Below are 26,354 nucleotides of genomic sequence, written 5' to 3'. Positions count from 1 at the left end.
TTTTCTTCATTACTTTTTAAGGAGAAATTTGTTTGTGCACCCATAGTTGATAGAGTTGGTCTGTAATCTGGCATCGCTGCTGGTTATAACCTCTTTGTCCCACAGTGATGCCAGATTGCAGTCTGACAGCTTAGCTGATGGCAGGAATGATTGCTTGAGTATGAGGCTGTGACCCAGAAACTAGTCACAAAAAAATAGAGAGAGAGAAATAAATGAAATGAATGGAAAATGTAGCTGTGTGATGCCTACTTAAAAAAATAAATGTTACTGTTGTAAGTTTCTCAGGATGACTAAATATGAATTTACTCCCCTGCTCTGTCGAATAATAATTGTAGAATAAACAAATTTGTTCTATACCTGCTATGATACTAGTAATGTATTTCTGCATCTTGACTACAACTACATTCCCTGTGAAATGCATGTCTTGGGATACTTCCCATACAGGGGTTTCATCCTGTTGCATTCATATATGAAGAATGGGATGAATCATGGCTTCAGTGCTTCTGTGGATGTTGGAATTCAAAATTTTAAACATGGCTGAAACACTAACTGTTGAAAATCTTCACGGTAAATAACAGCCAACTGCAACTATTTGGCTGTTATCATTTACCTTAAAAATGTTGTAATTAGCGTAATATTGTTTTTGGGTTGTCTAAAAGAGTGATGCACAGGGCTCCATAATACATATCTCTATACTCTGTCTCTTAGTACTCACTACTGAAACTTAGTAAGTGGGTTTCCTTGGGAAAGAAGGAGGGGGAAGGTGAGTTAGATATCAATCTCCAAGCATTTGCCAATTCAGATTTTTCAGCATTTCCATTATGTCCTCCCATGCATCAAACAAAACTGATCATTCTTGGTACCATTCTTTCAATATATTTAACATACAGTGTTAGTCATACTTATGTGTGGGTCCCACACACATGGACAGTATTCTAATATGGGTAGCACAGGTGATTCATAAGCAATTTCGATTGTAGACTGCATTATCCCAGTATCCTGCCATTGAATTGAAGTCTACCACATGCTTTACTGATGACTGATCACATGTTAGCATTCTGTTAAATATCCCCACAAAATGATGCACTAGAGAATTGTATGTGAATTGTGCTTTATTCATCTCATGACGCTTTTTCAATCCATGTGGTTTGTGTACACAGTTGACTGGTTCCAGTTTACTCATTGATGGTGCTGTCGTAAGATACTACTGTTACATCCATAAGTAGCCAGATATCAATGCACCTGTCAGAATGCGGGAGATAAATGAGTAAAGCTTCAAGGTGGATGGGCAGCCTGCAGAAAAAACACCAAACGGTAGTCGAGCTAAACACAGCTGGCTGATGGCAGACAAGACACAGACAAGTACAAGCCAAAAGCAACCTATCCAACAACAAAGTGCAAAGCAGAAACTTTCACCACAACAATGTCAACAGGCCCACAGCAAAGAGAGAGAGAGAGAGAGAATCTGAACTGCAACCACACAGGACATCCAAGTGCCAAGTGAGTTTGTTATCGAAGAGTCTGTTGTCTAGTAATGATAATAACTGATGATATTAGCCCCGAGTACAGAAGTGACTAGCCGTTCGCTGGGTTACTGTTTTTATACCTGCCAGAGGGAACTCTGTTGGCTGGAGCACTGTCTATGCAAGTGCAATACTGTGGCAATGCTATGCCCTCTAAAGGCCATCTACTTACCCTAGCCCAGAACTAAACGTTTCTACTTTCTCCTTGATGTAGGAAGTTATTGCCTCTTCCTTTAGTCTAGGGAGCAGTGATGCTGCAGTTGAGACATTGTATTGAACAAAGATTTAACTGAAATATATTGATATTGAGATACAGAGCATCAAATATTTTAAATAGTTTTATATCCATAATGTAATGTGTAAGAATTGCTGACTAACTTGGATTTCAGTTAAGTCTTTGTACCAGAGAAACCCCCAGATGCCACTGGTACTAAATCCATTGTGGACATCTAAGATAGATGAGGTCTGTTTGATGCTCTTAGATCTAACAAATTTCTGTCATTAGTGGGCTTCTTAACCTGCTCAAAGTAGCTTTCAAGAATGTGTTTATTATTGTTCCACAGGGTGTCTTATTGTGTCCAATTATACCAATCAATCCCTAGATGATCAGTGTTGCTGTCGGTGATTACAGTATGACTGGGGAACATAATTAGTGCTAACCATAGATTTTCCTTTTGAAGTTTTTGTTCTCCTGAGCCTTTTCATTTGGTCTTTGTTGACAAGTGAAAGCATTGTGATCATCTTTCAGCTACCAATCAGTTCCTACAGGACTGGATTACGCTGGAAAAGTTCACATTCACAATTCATTAGTTACTCCCATAAAAGCATATCAGATGGTACTCAAGTGCTATACACAGGCATCTCCAGATAACATCAAAACTTAATGCATCTTTCTTTCCTGTAATAAGGACTCTTAATTTGTCCTTAAAAACATGTTAACAAATCATTTGGTGTGTTGTGCAGGTATACATTGAGAATGCACTTAGGTTTTGTAATGGAAAAAATGCAGGCTGCTATTACTGTTATTTATGTTGTTCAAACCATTTAATTTCATCCATACATTCTGTCTTACTCTTCACACATAATTAGTTCTATTCATAGGTCCTATATACTGTCAGATTTCCAGTTCAGACATATTTGCAATTATGAATATCACAATCAGTTTGGCCATGATCAGCTTTTCTCTTAAGGTTCACTTTTCTGCTTTGTTTTAGTTTTGAGCACAAACTCGCTCACTGAACATAATAAATGTAAGACTGTAAGGGAAGAGACTATATCAGGCGAACTTTAATAGAGTAAGAGAGTTTTACTGAATGCTAGAGTTGAGTTGATGCTCAAATTTTTTGCTATGTATCTGTGTCCAGAAGTACAGGACCAGATACTTACATAAACTACAGGCACTTCATTCATGCCACCGCAAAACTATCACATGTTAACAGTACACACATGGTCAGTTGTTCGCAGTGCTCCATCTATTGATGCCTGATGAGTGCCAACTGATATTTGCACAGAGTAAGTATGCAGTATAATGGCTCCAAAGAAGATTAAAAGAAATGTTGGTGAATTTATAATGGTTTGAATGTTTTTATTATAGATCTTTAGGGTTTTTTATGTGTGTTTTGACCTGGTGAAGCATGTGGCTGAGGAGCATATGTTGTTATATGAATGTATTAGCATTTGTGAGAAACAAACTACACCACTATAAAATACCTGTGTATTACAAGAAACTGCTTCACTTGTTGGTGGTGAAGTTCCCGTGGTTTGGTTTTCCTTGACTTGTATCATTGACGAACTGAAATTTGAAAATAGTTAACAAATATTAACACCATATGTAATCAGAAATATTTATTTGAAGTAGTTCTGCTCTATACAAATGGTGCACTGAAGAAACAAGATTGCAGTCAAAGGCTATAATTTTCTTACTACCATGAGAAATTATACTGGTGAGCCAAGTATTATACTTAATGTGTTGATCTATCTTTGGAAATCAATAAAACAAAGATTCTGCATGCCGTAGATTAAAAAGATCTTGGTAAGTTTCTGGAGGCATGTTCCACAAGGTGTCTGTAAACTGAAGGCCATTAGTATGTTGGTGCAGCAGTGGAGCCAGATGCATATCATTGGATTCAACAGTGGTAGCTCGTGCAAGATTTTACCAATGTGCTACAATGTTGTGTCCTATAGCCTTTTGACTTGCAAGGATAGTAATCATAACTAAATTGAATATATTAAGTTTATGTGCATAAATTGAACTGTTTAAATTTATTTAAATTTTGTATTTAATCATTTATAAGGTGTACAACTTTGCTTCTGCCTTATTTTCCCCAGCATTTGAGGCGTCAATGAAACAGATTGGTTACACATGTATCATTCAAAGGATTTTCCATGGCTGGCCACTACTTTCTCCCATTGTTTGGCCAATGTACAAATCTCGCATCGAAAAAATTGTTCATCTATTGAAGCGATCCACAAATCGATCCATTTTGTGACTTCTTCACGAGATCAGAAAATGTTGGTCAGCCAGGCCATGCACCATTGATCTAAACAGGTGGTAGTCAGAGGGAGCAATGTCTGGAGAAGATGGCGGGTTGTGTAGGACTTCCATTTTAACGTTTCCAAGTACATTTTTTCCTCTTATGCAATGTGGGGTTGAGCATTGTAATGCTGCATAATCACTTTATCGTGTCTCTCGCTGTGTTGTGGGCATTTTAATGCTCTGATCAGTTGCCTTCAATAAGAAGCACCTGTGATTGTTTCACTTTTTTTTCAACACCTCATAGTACATGATGCCAAGCTGGTCCCACCAAATGCAGAGCACAATCTTGGAGCCATGAATATTCGGTTTGGCCATCGACGTGGAAGCATGGTTGGGATATCCCCATGATTTTTTGCGTTTAGGGTTATCGTAATGAACCCATTTTTCGTCCCCAGTCACAATGTGATGCAGAAATGCCTTTCGTTTTTGCCTCTGAAGCAACTGCTCACAAACACACAAACGCCGTTCAGCACCTCTTGTTTTCAGCTCATATGTGACCCAAGTTCCTTCTTTCTGAATCATGCCCATAGCCTTGAGATGTTTTTAAATGGCTTCCGGTGTCACTCCCACTAATTGTGCCAAATTTGTCTTGAGTTTGAGGTGAGTCTTCACTCAGCAACATCTCCAATTCTACATCTTCGAAAACGTTCTCTCTTCCACCACTATTCCAGTCTACAACATTAAAAACACCGTTCTTGAAGCATTGAAACCACTCGCAACACATTCTTTCACTAATAGCATCCTTACCATATGTACCTGAGAGCATTCGATGAGACTTGGCTGCTATATTCTTCTTTTTGAAACAAAACAGTAACACCTCCCGCAAATGATGAGAATTAGGCTCATAAACTGGCATTTTCAATCAAGAACAACTTTATGATGCAGACACAAATCGACTAATGTTGACTACAGTCCAAGCTGACTGCCTGACATGTGCGATCTGTTTCTTTCGACCACTACTTACCATTGTCGCCACCTGTCGGCAAATGGTGGAAGCAAAGTTGTACACCTTGTAATGTGAGCAATAAAATAACATAAATCAATTATGGCAGTAAGGGAATTGAACAGAAGCTGACAAATTGCCAGTTTGTGAATTTGACCACAGCATTATTTTGCTGCACTGTATTATTTTGTTGTTACGTGAACTGGTGCCTGTAAATCTCTTACACTCTACATGTTAATCTTTAAAGAGTGTTTCACCTTTCTCCTATGGTCCACTCAGATGAAATATTTTGAGGAACTTAAAAGGGCATCAACTGCTTCTACTCAAGTAATTTTATTTTATGTATGGCTTCTACCAGTGGAATCAATGGCCCTCTGGAAACCACAATGCACCTTTTGAATTTAGTAATCCGTGGTGAATGATCATCTTCAGATTAAATATTTGTTCGGATAGTGATCTGTCCTTCCGAAAACTGCTTTAATATTCAAGTAGATTAACCCCCAGAGTTACTACTTTTTCTCCTCTGTTCTGTATAATCTTGCAAACATGTTACATGCATCTGGTTGGAAAGAAATCCACCTGTAGTTGTTAGCATCTTGTTTATCGCCCTCCTTACATTGTGCACATGTCAAGGCCACCTTACATTCTCATGGGAGTTTGTCTGTTTTCCAGTTTTGTCAGAGATTAATTTTAGCTCATTTATTTACTTTTGTAGAGACCATTTCATAAGTTCTGTTGTAATAGTCTTCTCCGCTAGCTTATTAAGGTTTTAATAACTTCTTTAATTTCTGTGACAGATGGGGGTAAATCTTATTCTAGAGTTTCACAAGTGTTTGGGTATTCAAGCTTATGAGCTGGTTCTGGACAATTAACCCTGTGGTGCATGCATCGGGAATCTCGATGTCGGCACACACATCTGGCCCCACAGACCTTTACTGCTTCCACCACTTTTTACTTGAATTGCATTATAAGTTAGGGAGAGAAGTGTTAGTAAATGAAATATTATCATTACCAGTCACTCTAGTAGTTTATCTGAAAGAAACCTTTTATGTTTTGGTCATAAGAAAATGGAAATACTGTTATGGTCTCAGATGCCAAATGTGGCGTAGTGACACCAAATGTAGTGGATGAGTGCCAGAGGTGCCATATTAAAACTCGGCGAAAGTGAAGCAGAAGGGGGCCACTGGCTAACGTAAGTGTTACGTGTACATGACGCGAACTGGCGCGCTTGGCAAAACAGAGGCACACAGCCAACTATAAATAGGTGCCATTTTCTAACGAGATTCATTGAAGCGTGGCAGCTTTCCTCGACAGCGGGGTGTGTCACACCACCAGCTACACACGGCAACAGATGGGGCGCCAGCATCCCAGTCCATGGCGGGTCGTTGGTTAGACCCTATGAGTCTGACGCGGGGTCTGCAGCCAGCCAGAATGGCCACCTCTTGAGCTCGCTACCGCGAGCAGTCGTCTCTGCTCCCGACACACGTCAGAGACCTCTGAGGTGAGGGCCCAGATACAGACGCCGGATAGCTCATTGTTTTCCGCAATCTCATCTGCGCCAGTGAGGAGGAGGATGCAGCTGGCTGTCTGCAGCTCACACCGAGCGGCGCTGAGTCAGCAGGTAATGCAGACCGCTGAGTCAACCGCGGCGCCCTAATTACGACGATGCACTCTGCTGGTGTACAAGGCCAGCACGACACAGTGTTGGGTCGCACAGGCCGCTGGGGTTTTTCCCCAGCATTGCAAGTTGTTTTGACAGTTCGAGTGGCACGGTGTACTGCCCGACGAATTTGTACCAGTTCTGAAGCGAATAGCGTGAAGTGTTTCCTTTGGTTTAGAAATCGAGTTGAACTCACGAGGGCTTCAGTCAGGTGAGTGCAGTAGGTAGTAAAACATTTAGCAGCCCCATCAGTCAAACAAATCAATAACAGCTTGCACTGTACTTGCTTGAGCATTGCCCTGCAAAATGATGGTCAGGTCCTGCCGAAGGTGTCATCACTTCTGTCTCCATGCTGTTCATTTTTGGAACACAACCTACGACCAGCTTAGATGACCTCGTCCAAACTTAATGGAGCGTTAATAATGGTGTCTCTGTCGCATTAAAAGCTTTCTTGACTAACATCAACTCACCAAAAAATTGGTTCAAATGGCTCTGAGCAGTATGGGATTGAACTTCTTTGGTCATTAGTCCTCTAGAACTTAGAACTACTCAAACCTAACCAACCTAAGGACATCACACACACACCCATGCCTGAGGCAGGATTCGAACCTGCGACCGTAGTGGTCTCACAGTTCCAGACTCTAGTGCCTAGAACCGTTCGGCCACTCTGGCCGGCTCAACTCACCACATCCAATTCAAAGAAAACTGACACTCACGACCGTTACAGAGTGTATTTAAAGCAAACTTGATATGCATCCACATAGTGCCGCTATTAGCACTGCTCTTATACAATTGTTGAACAGAGATAGTCTTTCAGAAGTAAAAATGCTCCTACCAACTTTCGTTTATGTCACAAAACTCACACTTGATGTTGCGATTTTTATCCATCACTGTTATAGTACATACGAGTACCGCAACCAAAGAGGTAGAGAATACATAAAGGGGCTGTGTCAAGTTATTCAGCATTTCCTGTGGTGCCACGTTGTACTATTGCCGCCATGTTTCCGGTTGTCTTTCTCAGGTTCTTTTGAAATTGAAGGTGTTGGCTTATAGTTACGTAAACTTCACAACTGTCGAATATCTTTTTGGAAATTTTCTAGGCTTACGGAAATTAATCCGAAAAATTAAGATTTTTGTTCCAACGTTAACATGATCATGTACCTATGAATAAATATACAATTCAAATTTAAAAGCGTTACAATCGAGGAAATTTTTTTCTATACTGTGTTTAATAATCTAGCTGATAAATTATTACTCTACTGCACACCAATAATCGGCACGTGAAATCAAATTAATCAGAAGTGTTATCAAAAACCAACCTGTTATTAAAAACCAGCTAAAAGTTAAATTATTTTGAGATAGAACCTACTGAAAAAGAACACTTATTTGTAAGACAGATAAAACCATTAAGACATTAAAGAAACTCAGTTACTTTGCAAAGATAATATCATGCACTGTAAAGGATCTGTTTCTAGGTACCAGATGGTGCGCAACCGATGGGGTATGACTTAGCAGTCCACATGTTTTATTACTAGTTTTATCAACGCATAGAATTTTACTTGCCGTAAGCAACTCTAGAATTAGCAGGGTATTCCAAATAGCTGTAATAGATTGTACAGAACTTAAATATGCACAACTCGAAATATTTATAAATGTTGTGTTAAATACAACCTCATATTTAGCTACAACTAAAAGTGTAAAACAGGTCGGAAACTGCTTATAGTGGTCTCAGGTGCGCATTCTTTCATGTTGTTCTAAAATCAGTGGCTGGGCTGAAGAGCCAACCAAACAAAAGGTATTCTATCCTCTAGGGACAACAATCTCTCTTACCTTAAGCCATATTCTGAGAATTTGGTGACAACGAAGGAGCCTTACAAATACTTGCATTATACTTTGTAACATTTCACAAATGACAGGAGTCTAAGAGAGTTGAGTTTTTCTTGTAACTGTGAACTTATTTGCGTGGTGGAAGGTATGGTGAATTGCGTCTTTGTTATAAAAGTTGCAAATTAAGTGATTTAGTTTTCGCAGTTGCACTAGACATTACTCCAATGATTGTTTTTGTTGCTTCCTTGAAATTTTAAATCTTTGTATGCTTTTACATTAGTAATATGGATTACAGACAGAAAGGCCAGTAATTTCCTGTGAGCAGAAAGTGCCTTTTTTCAGTTATAACTTCAAATTGTAGAGGAAAATGTGTAAAAATGGGCACAGGTGTAATTGTGGGCACTCCTTACGAAGAGGGTTGGGAACTGCTCCAGTCTGGCGACCAGGACTGAAAACGGTGCCTATTGTTGATGGACGGTAGCAGTGCACAGTTGAAAACATTGTTTCAAGCAGTGGAGTTATAGTGTCAGTTATTGTGTGAACTGGTATTTGTCCAGGACTGCAAACATTTGGGAGGTATGTGAAATCGTTTTCTTTTTATATCCTTCTGATTAGTTTTAAACAATTTCTCAGTAATATCTGGAATAATGAAATCCTAAGCTACTTTTAAAAGCTAGTTTTACATTACACATGCTTTTAGGTGAGATGTGATAGTGCCCATGTTACTTAAAGAACGGTTGGTATAAATATGGGCCCATTGGGTTGGTGTCAAAATGGGGCCCCTATTTAAGGAGGGCCGATAATTACACCATCTCTTCTCTTAAACAATGTAAAACATTGAAATAATTTTATGGGGATACGGTTAGTCGAATTTTGTTTAAAGTTAATATATACAATTTACACAGCAACAAACAAACAGATTTTTTAAATTTCAATAATAGACCCTGGTGCTTTTGTTCGTCCTTGCAGAATGCGGAGAATGAAGAAGCGTTATGAACCTAAGAATCAGAGGCCTCATTGGGATAAATCTTAGATGGTATGTGCCGTAGCAGCTGTGAAAGCAAAGGAGGCTTCTGTGAAAGCTGCTGCAGGAACTTTCGGAGTGCCTCGTACCACTTTGCAGAGATTTCTTAAACTTGATAAAATCCCTGAGCAAGCAGTTCAAGAGACAAAGTATGGAAGGAAACCGATTTTAAGTGCAGACCACCTTGAGATGAAGCCAAAATTCTTTTTCGTACACTTTGACAGATCTGAGCAGAATGGCATTTTCACTTGCCCAGAGAAAAAGTTTGACAACCCCTTTCAAAGGAGGAAAAGCAGGGCGAGATGGGGCTGACCTTTTTCTTGAGAGACACAAGGACCAACTGTCAATTCGCAAATCTTGTGGAACTTCATATGCTGGAGCCTTAGACTTCAGTAACGAGAATGTGATGGTTTTCTTTGATTTATTGGCAGACGCTTTCAACAAAAACTTGTATCCAGCAGACGAAGTGTACAACGTGAACGAGACAAACCTGTCCATTGTCCAAAGCAAAATCCCAAAAGTGATAGGAATGAAAGGGAAGAAACAAATTACAGCTCTAACGTCTGCAGAAAGAGGGGCTACAATCACAATTATTGAGTGCATGAGCGCTTCGGGACATTATGTCCCATCAATGATAATTTTCTCTAGAACCAACATGCTCCAAGCTCCAATGAGAAGCGGCCCCCTTGGTGCCATTGGTAGACACCATTCTTCAGGATGGGTTCAAAACAATTTTTTCACTACACTGAAAATTAAAAAAAAGTTTCAGTGATTTAAGTAATATTTTTCTATTCCGTTCCTAAATCTTTTCAAACCGTCCTCGTACTTATTCTGCCTTCCCCTTCCAAGCCATGCACCCACTTGGGTACAAAGCATCATGTAAAACTGCCAGAAAAGTATTTGGGATGTCGTTCACCTTCTGCGCCACATTGGCTTTGAATGTCTATTACACCATCAAAGCGTTGACCCTTTGTGTCAGTTTTTGCACTTTGTTGTTTTGTAGTTGGATGGACTGATAACACCAAATCTCGTCACCTGTGACGCATGAGAGCATCTGTTAAGTTTGGAAGGTTGGAGACGAGGTACGGTACTGGTAGAAGTGAAGCTATGAGGAAGGAGTGTGAATCGTGCTTGGATAACTCAGATGGTAGAGCACTTGCCCGCGAAAGGCAAAGGTCCCGAGTTAGAGTCTCGGTCCGGCACACAGTCATTATTCTGTCAGGAAATTTCATATCAGCGCACACTCCGCTGCAGAGTGAAAATATCATTCTGAAAATAAATAAATTATCCGCGTTTTTCATTTCAGTCAAGTCGCGGGAGGCATCCAAGCGCCGTTGTTCTTGTTCAGGAGTCAAGGTGTGCGGAACAAACTTTTCTCTCGCTCAAAACATTCAGGTGGCTGTCTTGAGGACACTTGGTTTAGCTATGTTATTCCTTTGAAATTTGTGACACAGCAAACTGACGCTCTAGGGTCGCATGTCCATTACTTAAACACTGGCTGGTCGCTTCTACGCCAGAAATGAAATAAGTTTCGGAACGTTAGCGATGGACGGTGTATACATGTCGTTGTAAGGAAATCGTACACTTCCTGATGGTGAAAGACTGCCGAAGATACAGCAACCTATAAAAATATAGATACATTGCTGGAATGTTAGTAAGCTGAACGTCGTGACTATCTCCACCTTTTAACCCTCTCAAATTTTATTTTTGTTTATAAACTACGAGACAGAACACTGTTAAATGAAAAAAGGAAAAAAGTCTTTTTCGATTAAAACATTAACAGAGTATTGTTTATTATGTGGTACATTTCTAACTTCTGTCTGTATTTATGTATTCCTCCGCTGCAGTAACTGCTTCACATTCTCACGGAATTCTTTGATGTGCTCCACATATTTTGGATTAGAAGTCTCGACTCGTGAAAGCCACTCCTTGATGTTAGGGTACATATTCGGATCAACTCCTGATTCTGGATTTAGCTGAAATAAGACGATAAAAATTTGTATCAATTCCTGTAGACAGCAATACTGTAAGATGACTAAATGTGGCACAATTAAAGAAAAATGTCTATCAGTGAGATATAGCAATTTTTTCATTGTTTTGTGACTTCGATTTGTCGATAGAGTTAAACATTTGGTTATATTCCCTACATTGAAAAAATGTGCAGAGAAACAATATCACAAGTTCTTGGAACAAAAGAAGTTTTTCTCAAAGCAGCATCAAGAACTCAAACAAAAATTACTTGACACTTAAAGTGTGCTTTATTCAATCAATATGTCTTTCAAACATAAATACACTTAAGTAGGTTAATTCCATTTTCCTAGATTTCAGAAAGTTAAAAACTGTAGGCCTACCACATCGTTGAGTAATTACTATACAAAATTTCTCCGCAAATATGTGATTGGACCGATGGATGCAATATGTGACGAAAAGTATCCAGATAATTATTAGTGAACATTAATATGAGATATGTCCATTGTTCGTCTTTGTAACGTCTTGAATTTTTCTAGGGACACTGGGGAATGGCAACCCATTGTTCCTTAAGAGGTTTGCCACCAGATATATCGTGATTTATCGCTTCAAATCACTCTTTCCAGTCATCCACTGGGCACTGGCACCTCTATTTACATCACCCTTTGCGTCACTTAGTACTGATTATGGAAATGTATGGCTTGTGAGGAGCTGCCCGATCATTGCACCCCATTATTTTTAACTCCCTACGCACAGAGGTTGGCACAGGAGAGGAATTCGTGGCGATCCGTATAAAACCAGTCAAAAGACTGATGACTGCCTCCCCCCCCCCCCCCCCCCACCAAAAAAAGCACAGTCATTGTGTTAGGTAGACTGCTGATATCACTTTTTGAAGCTCATGTTCATTTCATACAATCTTAAACAACCACCGTCCGCAATGCTCGACGGTCCTTGGCCGTAAGTACATGAGGTATTGCTTTAACTGTGCTTGTTCCCTCACATTTCCACTTCACAGACAATTCACCAACAACATCTGAAATATCCCTTATGGATTTGTTACTCAGGTGACATCCAGTGACAAGTCCACGTTCGAAATCACTGAGCTCTCATGACAGATCCATTTTGCTCGGCCTCCTTACTGAAACACGAGACTCCCCACCTCCTTCTATATTTGCGAGTCCTCATATCGTGACATCTGGTGGTCAATTCCGCAATACAAAGGGGTGTCCGGATGCTTTTTATCAGGCAGTATATTTGACTGCAGCCTCCAGTTATTACACTAGATGGAGAACGTTCAGCAGAAACGAAAGTAACGTCGAGTGTGCTCCAAGTGAGCGTGACAGGACCTGCACTGTTCTCAATACAGATAGGCTTTATCAGATCGCATCGGTAATCGATAAAATTAGACAACATTGTCTGAGGAGTGCAGCAATCTGTTGCTAACTTTGATTGAAACAACAGTCGATATCGCGATAACATTTGTTTACTATTACCGACTTCAGCTTATGTTGAAGCATTGCTCAGACTTTTCGGGCCCCCTATGCCTGGTGGTGATGGTTCTTCGGTTCTTCACGCAATGCAACGAAAAACCGGGGTCTGGCATTAAGAACTGAGGAATCGCCAGCATCAGCATAGGGCGCCTAAAAGATGTGAGGATGGTTTCAACATAACCCGAAACCGATAATAATAAACCAATGTTATTGCGATCTCGATTGTTATTTTAATCACAGGATCAGCATCTCTGTCACATTGTTCGATGACGGTGTTCGTTAAGTCCATAGTCTTTGCCTCCTCGAACATTGTTCCCTTACAGCGTCATCGCGAATATGAAACATCTTCAACGAAGAAAAATGAAACGAGAAAAGTTACCCTATTAGCTTTGAAAACAAACGTTACAAAATTAGCTGTAGAAAACAATAATGTGCCAAGAATTTGGCTCTCGTTGAAGGCAATCTTTAATGCTAACGGAGAACATGAAGAACACAATTAAACGTGCTGTTTCGTCAAGGAACGAAGTAACAGTGGAGTAAGTTTGTAGCTAAATAAAAGAAATAAATACAAAGGAAATATATAATAAATAAATGCGAAAGAAATATTCAAAAGTAATTCCGCTGAAGGCTGACATTTCGGTGTGGGAGAACAACTACGAAATTTCCGACATCGAAAAGCTTGGAGAAACCTTAACAAGTATGCGCAGTTACACAGTAAATACGAAACATTTGTCAAAAGAAATGTCAATATAAAAACAGCTGGTAGTACATACACACCCCAATCGCCACGCTATTCTTGCTGCTGCAACGAGTTACTTGGTTTTATCGCTCAGGTGAGACCCTCAATAGTTTTATCTTCATGTAATCATTTTCAGTCTTCATTTCCCGTTCCATCACAAGGTTTCACGATTTCCCTTGTTGCTGTTACGAGGGCTATACCGAAAGTTTTTAGCAGAAAATGTGAAAAAAAAATTATTTGCAAAAAATCGTTTACAACTTTTCAAATAACTCTCCAGTAGAATGTATACATTTTTCCATTCTGTGAAACCACGTAGAAAATGTGGCATTCCAAGCTTCTTTTGGGATGTCACTTAGTGGACTCTCGTACACGGCAATGGCCTCTTCATCTGATGAAAACAGCTACCCTCGTATTTTTTCCCTAACCTTCGGGAACAGAAAGAAGTCACAGGGGGCCAGGTCAGGTCAATAGGGAGGATGGGATAACGCTCGCACTTTTTCCTTCTCCATAAAGTCCATCGTTCTGGCAACCCTGTGCGCATGTGCATTGTCGTGATGCAGTAGAAGGTGCCCACTCTTGGATTTTGGATGCTGTGACTTCCATGTGGCAATGACTTTTGGAAGACAGTCGTTCACGTACCATTCAGCATTGACTGTACGACGTGTGTCCAAGGTCACAGAGGTGAGATGCCTGATCTTTGTGAAAAAAGTTACCACTATCTTTTTTCCAGAGCTCTGACTTCGTCGAACTTTTGTGAGTGGTTCCTCCCCTGGAAAGCACCACGTAGAAGACAGTCTCTTCATTTCAGAATCGTAATGGGAGACCCACGTTTCATCACTTGTGACGATATTGTAGGTGTCTTGAGACTTCCCTCCATTTAATTTTTCGAGGATGAAACGACACCAGTCCACTCTCGCCTCCTTTTGGCTTTCCGTCAGGAAATGTGGCACCCAACGTGCACATCTCTTTGTAAGGCCTAAGTGACTATGAACGATGGTCTGTGCTGCTGTTGATCCAATATTTAGGGTCCCCTCAATGTCACAAAATGTAAGATGTGGATCTTCTTTTATCATTTTCCTCATAGCATCAATGTTTTCAGGAGTCACAGCTGTTGCTGGCCGACCGGGACGAGGTTGATCTTCAGGTAACTGCCGACGCCTCGAAAACTCGCGAAACCAATTTCCAACTGTGGTCCTAGAAGGAGAAGCTTCACCAAAAACACGCAGCAAAGAGGAATGGCATTCTTCGGCAATTAAACCCTTTTTATAATCGTAAAAAATCATGGCGCGAAAGTCGCAGCGCGACAGCTCCATCCTGAACTGTCTCTGACTGAGCACTGCCTGTGCTTTCTTACTGCGCTGTGGGGAATCACCGCTAGCCAGGGGCTACGCGCGCACGTCCCAAGGTCGAAAAAGATCGCTATTAAAAATGAGAACAACCCCATTGTCCTCCGCCTTATGGTTTACGGGCTGCTAAAAACTTTCGGCATAGGCCTCGTACATGACAGTTTCTGAGTAATCTGAGTGCTGCAATTGATGAACTGGCAAATAGCGCTGGTACACGAAAACTTTGGCAGTTTTACATTTATAACTATGTAGTTTCGATTCGTCCAAATGTCTCAATTCTGACTAGTTCGGTAGAAATGTGTCTTAAGTTTTCCCGAACGAATCCATACATACCAGCATAACAACTACGACATGTCACACATGCGTGTTCCTTACTAGTATACTTGTAAGTCAGAAAGCCGTACACAATACAACGTCGTATTGAGAACCACCCCATGGGGCCGAGGCGTTAGTGCAAGCGGCCAGGCGAGTGTGTCGGGTCGCCTCGTTATCGAGACCGATTCTCGGAACATAGTAGTCTGCGAGGAAGCATTTTCGCTAGTCAGTCTCGCTTACGAAAACGAGGGGGAATACTGCAATAACTGATGGTCTCTACTGTGCGGTGAGCCTTTAGCGTTTGTGGTTTCAGGGTAACGTCAACGATTAGCCTAGCCGAGGTCGCAGGTTCAAATCCTGCTTGGGGTATGGAATTTAATTCGCGCCAGTGCTGAGTACACTCTCTCTGCAGATCAGAATAATAATATCAACCACCACCAGATTTTCATTCGATGTGTTGTTTGTTTGTTTGTTTGTTTGTTTGTGTAAACACATTGTGACGGAACTTGTGCATACCAAGGGAAGCGCAAGCTCGTAATGATAAGCAGATTCAAATGAATGTTGGATAGATATATATATATATATATATATATATATGTGTGTGTGTGTGTGTGTGTGTGTGTGTGTGTGTGTGTGTGTGTGTGTGTGTTTTGCCGTTTTTGAGGCCTATTAACCAAACTAATTATCAGTCTGAACTAAATTACTATAAGGAAAAGGGTTGCATGTGTGGAAAACAACCTATATTATTGTCAGATCCACAATTTCGGGGCAACTAGACCGAGTGACAACATGACAGATAACATCTGTCTCCATGTTTAGCAGGAAAGAGTATTCTGTAAATACTTGGAAACAAACAGAACTCTTTCGGATCATCTGTCAGGAACTAAAAAACGAGACTTTTTTTCAGCCCATTATGTTCGGAGAAATAATTCATCTTTTTATACACATACAATCATAAGGGAATATAAGACTGGAACCAGATCATACAAATGGCTCGAACATTATTATCAGTTTCTCTAGAAATGCAGCAGGTACTATATTGGTTGCGTGAGAGTGATTAAAGAAAATTAGCTGCAATGTACTAACAGTGCACTTGCGAATTTTCATGGTGAAGTCAGCGTAATAGCAATGCAAATACACATTTTTCAATGTGAAAAACTCATTGAGTTTGGCAGTAGTTTTAACTGCAAAACATATAGAAAACAACGGAAACAGATTATAGCAGCACTGACGCAAAGAAATTCTGTTTTTTCTTTCTCTGAACACTCATTATAATATACGATTTCACTCTTGTTTGTAGCACTTCAGATAAAGCAGCATAGTATCTGGTAAGTACACATCCTTTTTTAACTACTATAAAACAAGAGGTGATCGGCTGTACTTGATGAAGTTCTCGGGTCCTGCATGTGTATTCGATACCTTTTGGTTCTCGACAATAGTGTTCTCGATTCCTTGAAGTTTTCGTTTACGGACATATCTAGTCCGGAGGAAAACAATTATCCCTGTTCTACGGCTGGGTGCTAGGAAAGAGATTAAGTCTCCTTAATGGAGGGAATGCAAAGAATGGCTGAAAAATGGTCCGGCTTCCAAAGTGCTGCAGAGTAGAGCCACATTCTCTCAGATCTGGTGGTGCGGAATTATTTTTCAAAGTGATTGTAAAACTGCTATACTATGTTACATTGAGTGGCAATAGTTATGCTTTGTTACCCCTCTCAGATCTGGTGGTGCGGAGTTATTTTTCAAAGTGATTGTAAAACTGCTATCCTATGTTCCATTGAGTGGCAATAGTTATGCTTTGTTACCTCTATTCTATATTTGCTTCCACACCTAGCAGCAACGGCAATGACATCACTCGCAAAGAGGCCTGTCACCCTAAAATTATTCCACACACCCCAGCAATAGTCATACGTCGTTTTTTTACAGTACGAGGCTCGACAGTCCCCCGTACAAATCCGCACAACTTTATGATCTCGTCTTGAATGCCGTACTTCTTTTGCTACCTTCCAGCTCCTACAACTATATTTATGGATGACGAATACTAGCCATAATTCCTCGATTATTAACTGTTTTGGAAAAGCGCGAATCACAACATCGAGTGATCGCGTGCGGTGGTGCTTGCATTACCTCTAGCGATAATAGGCAGTTAGCAATACTGTAATCGACAATGGTAACATTGTCCCCCGCCAGCCACTGTTTGCCGTCAAGCATTCGGTCCAGGGTCTCCAAACCTTCCTTTGGTTTGTCAATGTCATTAGGTTCTATCTGCTTTCCATGAAACTTTGGCACCTGTAAGCAGAAAAATCACAGCTCTGAAATCTCAGATGCTACTCAGAAAGTACACGATAAAACATGTAGAACAAGATATTGAACAAGTGAACATTAACTCTAGAAAAAGATTTTGAGTATAGGAGCATTTTTTTAAGTCTATGCTCTTAGAATGGTAAGACACTACTTCATTAACGCTAGTGTCACAAAAGTTGGGTGTTAAATAGAGCTAAAACACTTCACGTAGAGCGTTCCATTCGCGAAAGATCTGGAGTGTGTAAAAGTAGGATGAAGCAAACAGCTTGTTGGAATGACACAGTCAAGGCAGCCTGTAAAAGGAAAAAGAAAGCGTATAAAAAATGGCTACATACTAGAACTCAGGTAGACAGAGAAAGTTATGTTTAAGAAAGAAACAAAGCCAAACAGATAATTGCAGCATCGAAGAAGAAATCTTGGGAAGACTTTGGAAACAGGTTGGAGACTATGGGTCAAGCTGCTGGAAAACCATTCTGGAGTGTAATTAGCAGTCTTCGAAAGGGAGGTAAGAAGGAAATGACACGTATTTTGGACAGGTCAGGAAAACTGCTGGTGAATCCTGTGGATGTCTTGGGCAGATGGAGGGAATATTTTGAAGAGTTGCTCAATGTAGGTGAAAATACGATCAGTAATGTCTCAGATTTCGAGGTAGAATGGGATAGGAATGATGATGGAAATAGGATCACATTTGAGGAAGTGGAGAAAATGGTCAATAGATTGCAGTGCAATAAAGCAGCTGGGGTGGATGAAATTAAGCCAGAACTCATCAAATACAGTGGAATGTCAGGTCTTAAATGGCTACACAGGATAATTGAATTGGCCTGGGAGTCTGGACAGGTTCCATCAGACTGGACAAAAGCAGTAATCACACCAATCTTTAAACATATAAACAGAAAAGATTGTAACAACTACAGAGTTATCTCTTTAATCAGCGTTGTGGGTAAAATCGTTTCAGGTATTGTTGAAAGGAAGTGCGAATATTAGTTGAGGACCAATTGGATGAAAATCAGAGTGGGTTTAGGCCTCTTAGAGGTTGTCAGGACCAGATCTTTAGCTTTCGGTAAATAATGGAGAAGTGTTATGAGTGGAACAGGGAATTGTATCTATGCTTTATAGATCTAGAAAAGGCATATGACCGTGTTCCTAGGAGGAAGTTATTGTCTGTTCTACGAGATTATGGAACAGGAGGCAAACTTTTGCAAGCAATTAAAGGTCTTTACATGGATAGTCAGGCAGCAGTTAGAGTTGACGGTAAATTGAGTTCATGGTTCAGAGTGGTTTCAGGGGTAACACAAGGCTGCAACCTGTTTCCACTGTTGTTCTTATTATTTATGGATCCTATGTTGAAAACAATAGACTGGCTGGGTGAGATTAAGATATGTGAACACAAAATAAGCAGTCTTGCATATGCAGATGACTTAGTTGTGATGGCAGATTCGAGTGAAAGTTTGCAAAGTAATATTTCAGAGCTAGATCATAAATGTAAGGACTATGGTATGAAGATTAGCATCTCCAAAACGAAAGTAATGTCAGTGGGAAAGAAATATAAACGGATTGAGTGCCAAATAGGAGGAACAAAGTTAGAACAGGTGGACGGTTTCAAGTACTTAGGATGCATATTCTCACAGGATGGCAACATAGTGAAAGAACTGGAAGCGAGCTGTAACAAAGCTAATGCAGTGAGCGCTCCGCTACGATCTACTCTCTTCTGCAAGAAGGAAGTCAGTACCAAGACTATGTTATCTGTGCACCGTTCAATCTTTCGACCAACTTTGTTGTATGGGAGCGAACGCTGGGTGGATTCAGATTACCTTATCAACAAGGTTGAGTGACTTTACTGTCACAAAACCTAAATCCATTTTTAGTCCTTTGGCAATCAGTACTACAATTTCTCAAGAGTAAATGATGAATAGCTTTTTATGCAACTGGATTTTACTAATCTAAGAATAAACTGCACAGCTGTATGCCATTCATAAGCGCTGTTGAGAAATTTGGTCAGTTAAACTCTTGCGCAGTGAAAAATATCACTTAAACATAGAGCAAATTTCAATTGCCCCCATATGGATCTATGGACAGGAACGATTTTTCACGGAGTATCGTACTGTCCATATTCAGTTATCAGCTTCAAATATTTTCTTTAGTAGTTAGCAGACACGGTTTCTTTTATAAACAATGAATATGTATTTGGCCGTTATTGCGAGTACTTACCATGAAATCTGTGAAATCTGAGAACTAATACCTCTTAACATCATAAAGAACTTTAAATAAAATCGAGAACGAAGTGGGTCGTTAATTAACAATTGTAACGAAAAGGCACTTCTTTCTATAGTGATAGTGAAAACCCTGATGTTGATGAGTTTCTTCTCATTTGCCTACCGTTTTAATTGTTGACACTATAGTATCAGAGAACAACGCTGGTGATTATATTTTCGGCTACTGGCTTTTCTTTTTATAATAATGTTTGAAACTAAGTCCTACTAAGGGCGATATATACCTTCTCCCAAATACAAGTACTGAAAATAAACATACAATTGACTTTTTGAGATGAGGGAGGGGGAAAGTGTGGGGAGAAATACTCCGTCTTCGTTACACGGTCCCTCTACGTTTGTTATGAACGGAAGAAATTAGCTGCAACATAGGGTTTTATGCCCAAGTAAAAGTGAATGAGTAGAAGCAACCAGAATAATTCGAGTTCTATTGCAATAATTCTACTGTCAATTATTGACAGTACAGTAGAACTTCGCTTATCGGTTGCCTATGGGACCGGGTGCATGGCTGATACCCAAAAAATATCGGTTTATCAGAGGAACACTTTTAATAAACCCATAACATCACAATATAATAGAGTGCGACTTCAGTTTTCAACTGGAAGTATTGTCTGAAATACTGTTCCATGTTAAAACAGTAGCAAAACGAAAAGAAAACTTTCACACACTAAAAAATCTTACACGAAAGTGTAATTTACACTGGTGCCTTTACTGCAAACTACGTATGTATCGTACAGTAAGATATTGTTGCTGTGAGTGAAGTTTAACATCTGTACATACCTTATTATAGTGCCGCATGGACACGCAACTGATTGGCACCTAACTGCTTAAAACATGAGAAATCGCACAGTAAAAAATGTTCTCTTCTTAAGGAAGACGAAAACAGTCTGTAATGTTCTTTTGTTTAGCAGACGACAACCTTGATTTTGCCGCGATGTTCCGCTATTTCCTAATCCACGAAATGTCTGTTGGGCTGGACATAGAACTTTGTTTGATGTGTTAAAGGACAACATCAAATGTATTTTTAGCATTTGCCGGCCGCGGTGGTCTCGCGGTTCTAGGCGCGCAGTCTGGAACCGTACGACTGCTACGGTCGCAGGTTCGAATCCTGCCTCGGGCGTGGATGTGTGTGATGTCCTTAGGTTAGTTAGGTTTAAGTAGTTCTTAGTTCTAGGGGACTAATGACCACAGCAGTTGAGTCCCATAGTGCTCAGAGCCATTTGAACGATTTTTTTTAGCATTTGTGTGTGATACAAGGGCCGTTCAAAAAGAAACTAGCCGGAGGCATAATCACAGAAACCAGTACCTGTATGATAGAGGTATTGACCTTGGCTGTTGAGACACTTGTCCCACTGTGACATAAGGCGGAAATTTCTCGGGGCTGCTATGTCAACCAGTTCCGCACGTACAGCTGGACGTCGTCGTCTGATGTGAATAGAGCTGACGTTCTTCTTTAGCCAAGATGGCCCCCTTCTGATTCATTTCCTGCAGCACGGGACAACAGTGAATGCCCAGCGTTACTCGAAAACCTTGACCACCCTTCGCCAAGCGATCAAATCAAGACCACCAGGTAATCTCACCCGTGGGGCAATTCTGCTCCAAGACAATTAAAAGCGTCATACGGCCAACACAGTCGCGGCACTCCTGCAGAAATTCAAATTGGAGGTTCTCGGCCACGCTCCATACAGTCCGGACCTCTTTCCCTGTGATTAAGTCATTTTTGGTGCCGTTAAAAAGGTTCTGAGGGGGCAAACGATTCACCTCGTCTGTAATTGCACCTCCGGCTCGGCTCGTTTCGTTTTAAACGAAAAGAAAATGGCTCTGAGCACTGTGGTCATCAGTCCCCTAGAACTTAGAACTACTTAAACCTAAATAACCTAAGGACATCACACAACACCCAGTCATCACGAGGCAGAGAAATCGTTTTGAACGCCCCTTATACTCGAGCTGTAGGTTCATTTCCTTCGTTGTCATCATATTTCTCGTTCTCATCGGTTGTTGAGTTACAGCGTCAATGAGTTGGTCATCATTTAATTCTGCTTCTGTTGTCCAGTCAACGTCAGCTGTACTGACCCTCCCACTTATATGACTGGGTTCAACGTCCAATTGTAAAGACAGAGTGACATGCTTAAGTTTTAGATGGTGGCATGATTTATTATTGCACGCTTTAATGTGTAAGAAGAACACTGTCACTAAATTTCAAGACAAACGCGTGCACATTAACACTTACGATCGAGTCAGAAACAAGTTATTTCATATTAAAACTGACTGAGGTAACGCACCTAGCAACGACCAACTGGCCACTGAACTATGGTGGGTCATCGACGATTCCAGACCTAACTGTAGCAGTGGCTTGTGTATGTCAACAACACCAGAAATGGGATGGTCAGAGCAAGCGAGAAGTCGGGCCATCTGAGATCCGATTAGCTAGGTTCTACTGTATTGCTTCTTTTATGGAATAGAGAGTTACTGAAAATTCCACAAGACTTTTGCTGATGCAATTGTCAGAAGCGTTTGAATTCCAAAGTGTAATTTTGAACAATAGGAATAAATTGCAGGAGTTGTTTCCGGAGAACAAGGAACAACCCACGTCCAATCAAGGTAAGCTCGGAAACCCATGGATTGCTACATTCATTCGTACCCTGCAACACAATCACTTGTGAGAGTACGGAATATGGATGGGGCGTCATCAATCCTCACCTGTGGGGCATCGTGGACAGGACAACTATCAGTGAGCACATAAAGCAGAAAGAAGCTCTACATAACAGCATCATAGCATCAGTGACGTGAGGTGACCTAGCCCTACAGTGTGGTGTTCGGGTTGATGTAAGTGGAATGACCCTTGCGCGGGTATTAGCACGTAGGGACATATATTCAATAGATCTCATTTGTTAGTTATCCCATCAGCTATGGTTTTCCCCAGTTCGTCTGCATAGTTAAAATCATTCTTTGTCTATCGCTTAATTATGTCTACGTTGGAGTTGTATGTATGGTAGCAATTCAAAACGAGAACTGTGAAAAAAGTTCAGCTGAGAATCACTAATGAGATTATATGATGAATGTACTGGGTCGTAGGATCATTCCGTAGTAATGTTGTTAGATGTGCTGTGAAAAGAGACGAAGTATGCAGTGGCAGATAAAAATTAAAAGTAGTGTACATCCCGAGGAACATTACACAGTAACCTAAGTAGTTACTCTAGTAACAATTTAAGCAAATACTACTTACGAAAACTTGCGTAATTTTGGAGTATAGGTCCACATCGAAAAATAGCCTCTGATCAACTAGGACACGCTTGTTGAGGTCTTTCGGGTAGAGAGAGTCATCCTTTCCATACTTCGAGACGAGGTACATGGCAATAGCACGACTGTAATAAAAATATCAGAGGTCAATGTTTAACGAAGGGAAGAATAAAAATTAAAAAAAGGGATGAATAAAATGCATATTTTATCAATCAGCTGCTTTTATTTTAAACCCAAATATCGACAGGTTTCAGTCTTGGACCACCTTCGCGTATAAGGATTAAAATGGTTTAAGCCACCATATTACATTAGTCATTTCTTAATGATGCGTAATGCATGCCATGGATATCAATATATGGCACACTATATTTAGAAGCAAACATACGAATACTAAATGTACGTTTCAAAAAACGGTGTCCTCACAGCCATAAGTGTGACAAAATGACTGATGTTTCTATAATGCCCAAATTTTTTGGTGTCCAGAGAGACAAAATCAACTTCATGTAGGCATTTGCACAGGAAATTTTATTGGTACAAGTGGCGCCATATAAGTGGCAAGAGTAAAGATACGCTTTGAACGCACTCAGCCATATTATGATGTACGTTACATCAGTTACTTAGGTGATGGAAACAGTAAAGCTTACAATTAAGTTGTGGCATCCAATCCATATGGGGACTGGCTAGAAATAAAAGAAAACTTCAGTGTGTGGGGCATGTGTAGAAGAGAATGGGGGCTCGTCTTCATGAACTGAAGTCGTCGCTAGGGAAAACTTGTCTTAGTGATGGGAAACCAATTGGTGTCAATGATGGCCTGACAATGCCGGCTATAAAGAATTCCAAGATTATCATGGTTTAGCAATTAGGCCAAAATACTCATTGTGTAGAACCAATGAAGAAAGCTGTATGGGCAGTGTATTTTGTTACGCTGTCAAACACTGATGAATCTCAAGACGGATTGTGCCTGGCAGCTGTGCAAAGCTAGTGCAAATATAATAAGGGTTTAGTAACTGGTGAAAAATATAATAACTGAAATAGTCTGCCTTTCCAATTACGGAGCCAGTAAAACAAGTATTCAGAGACTTGGCAAACACTGATCTACTTCGAAAGTGTTTGTATGGGAGACCACAAAATACAAACGAATCTGTGAAAAATGTCTTTTTGATTCGCTTACCCAAAAGTGTTTGTGGTCTTACCCAATTTACACTGTGGGTTGTATGATGCCTTTGCTAGTTTCAATCGGAGCGACATCAGTAAATGTGAAATGCTGCAATCTCTAGGATTAGTTGTAAGGTGTTGCACTGCTGAGACAATTAGAGATTTGGATAGCGAGAGACTGAAAAATGCAGAAAACAAGGTAAAAATGTACGATAGGTATGCATGATCAACTAAAAAAAGGTGCCAAGGCAGGATGTCTTAATGTCTCAACTTTTGACTTCGTTTTCTGTAGGTTTATTTTTTCGATACAAAAGGTACATTTTTTCTCTTTCTACTCAATAAAGAAAGCTGAAATTTTCAGGATATATTCGAACACACATTTTGCATCGCGTGCTGAAGCTTTTTTTAATATTAACAGAGATGTTTTTAGCATTATATCAGGCAAATAGGACTGAAGTTTAAAAGAAAAATCAGTCTCAGAGAAAAACATTTATCTCTTTCTTTATGAGTGATAATATTAAATTCCTACAACTTCACATTTACACAGTGTATTTATTATGCCTAAAATTTCAAAAAAATTTGTTGCGTATTTTCTGAGATAATGTACCTTATACACAACCTGGTTTTACATTATCCAGATAGGGCATTTCGTTTCCCCCGCATAAAGCACTAGGAGAATCTACATTTTTGGAAACATATACACACTATTTTTCCTTAACTTTTTACTGCCTCATCCAGTGCCGAGCTAGTCAGAGGTTCCATACAGAGAAGAAATATTTGACAGTTCTTTTCTCCATTTTACGAGACTAATCATAAAACAGAAAATTATGAACGTGCTCTAATTTTCTCACAAATGTTGATTCAAGCTCACCTTTCAGAAATGAATAAACCATTGTCTTCCAGCGCTGGGATTTTGTGCTGCGGGAATTTCTGAAACAGATGCAAAAGATGAACAATAGGAGGAAAAGTAAATACTATCAAATGACACTGCTCTGAGAAATACCTATATTGCAATCCAGTAATAACTAGTGCACAATGGAAAGAGACAGCGAAGTTAATTTTTCAGTATGCTACCTTCCGCCCAAAAAGTTACGGGACTGAATTTATTCTGGGCGAATAAGCGACGTCAATGAAGAAATTACGATGGGAGCCTGAACTAACAACAGATGTGCCTTCTGCAGTGTCGTCGAGTATCGACAGCGGCGCAAGAAATATCGACCATAACAGAGATACTGCACAGCACAGCAGAGCAGTATCACGAGGCGCCAATGAGATGCTAGGAAGAAGCCGTGCCTCCCGTAGTTATAAGTCCCTGCCGCCTCGCCTCTGCCCTGAACTAGCAACAGGAGAGACCCGAAAGACAGTTATGTTCGAGGTTGGATCCTGCCAACTTTCAGGAAGTTCGTATCGAAGTGACGTCGTTGTGCTGCATGCTCACCATGCCGCAGCCCATGTCAATGGTCAGGGAGTGAATACACTACAGTCTTCTGTGTATTGCGCCAACGCTATTAGAACTGCGTCAACAAGTGTCTACGAATTTTCTAGTGTCTGTAGTGCAGCCACAGTACGGCCACTCTGAACTTGTATCAAGTCGCCACTCAGTAATCGTGACTCTTTTAGTGTGTTCTAATCCGCAAGTCCACGTACAGCTTCATAGCTAGAGCCGACCCTGACGAGCAAAGATAAGTCTATTTTGAAATCAATAGTATTTATATTCTGAATCCTATAATTAGCTGTATTGTTACTGGCCACCTCAGAGTCCAAGAAGTGGGACACAACAGCTTCGACCAATCTGTTGTTAGCAGGCAGTGTTAAGTAGTGAACGGCAGGCCAAAAGTGTATCTATGTACTTGTTTTGCAATAAAGTAATAACTACACGTCTCTAAATAAAATTTTCAAGGCTCCCTCCAGAACTTTTGAAGAAGATAAAAGTAAGATGCGAATGTAAAGCGCAAGCTGAACAATATCCTGAATAAGGACATGGTTGTATAACGTTCTGTTCGTTTAATGAAGTGTGGGG

General features: G+C 40.3%; 1 protein-coding gene across 6 annotated transcripts in view; it reads right to left on the bottom strand.

Annotated features, from left to right (window-relative positions):
* Positions 1 to 11,207: 11,207 nt before the first annotated feature.
* The window catches only part of LOC126336731 (glutathione S-transferase D5-like), a 30,790-nt gene continuing 15,643 nt past the window's right edge, over positions 11,208 to 26,354 (bottom strand). For all 6 annotated transcript variants that reach the window (XM_050000718.1, XM_050000719.1, XM_050000722.1 and 3 more), the window contains exons 3-6: positions 25,206 to 25,264; positions 23,166 to 23,304; positions 17,496 to 17,657; positions 11,208 to 11,489 (exon numbers count right to left, since the gene is read on the bottom strand). In XM_050000718.1, coding sequence (XP_049856675.1) covers positions 11,340 to 11,489; positions 17,496 to 17,657; positions 23,166 to 23,304; positions 25,206 to 25,264 — 510 coding nt within the window. In that variant the 3' untranslated portion in view covers positions 11,208 to 11,339. The remainder of the gene's footprint in view (positions 11,490 to 17,495; positions 17,658 to 23,165; positions 23,305 to 25,205; positions 25,265 to 26,354) is intronic.

The sequence above is a fragment of the Schistocerca gregaria genome, chromosome 2 (genome assembly GCF_023897955.1).
Source record: "Schistocerca gregaria isolate iqSchGreg1 chromosome 2, iqSchGreg1.2, whole genome shotgun sequence".
NCBI classification, from domain to species: domain Eukaryota; kingdom Metazoa; phylum Arthropoda; class Insecta; order Orthoptera; family Acrididae; genus Schistocerca; species Schistocerca gregaria.
The sequence above is the reverse complement of the archived record's forward strand: the minus strand, read 5'-3'. Positions and strand labels throughout refer to the sequence as shown.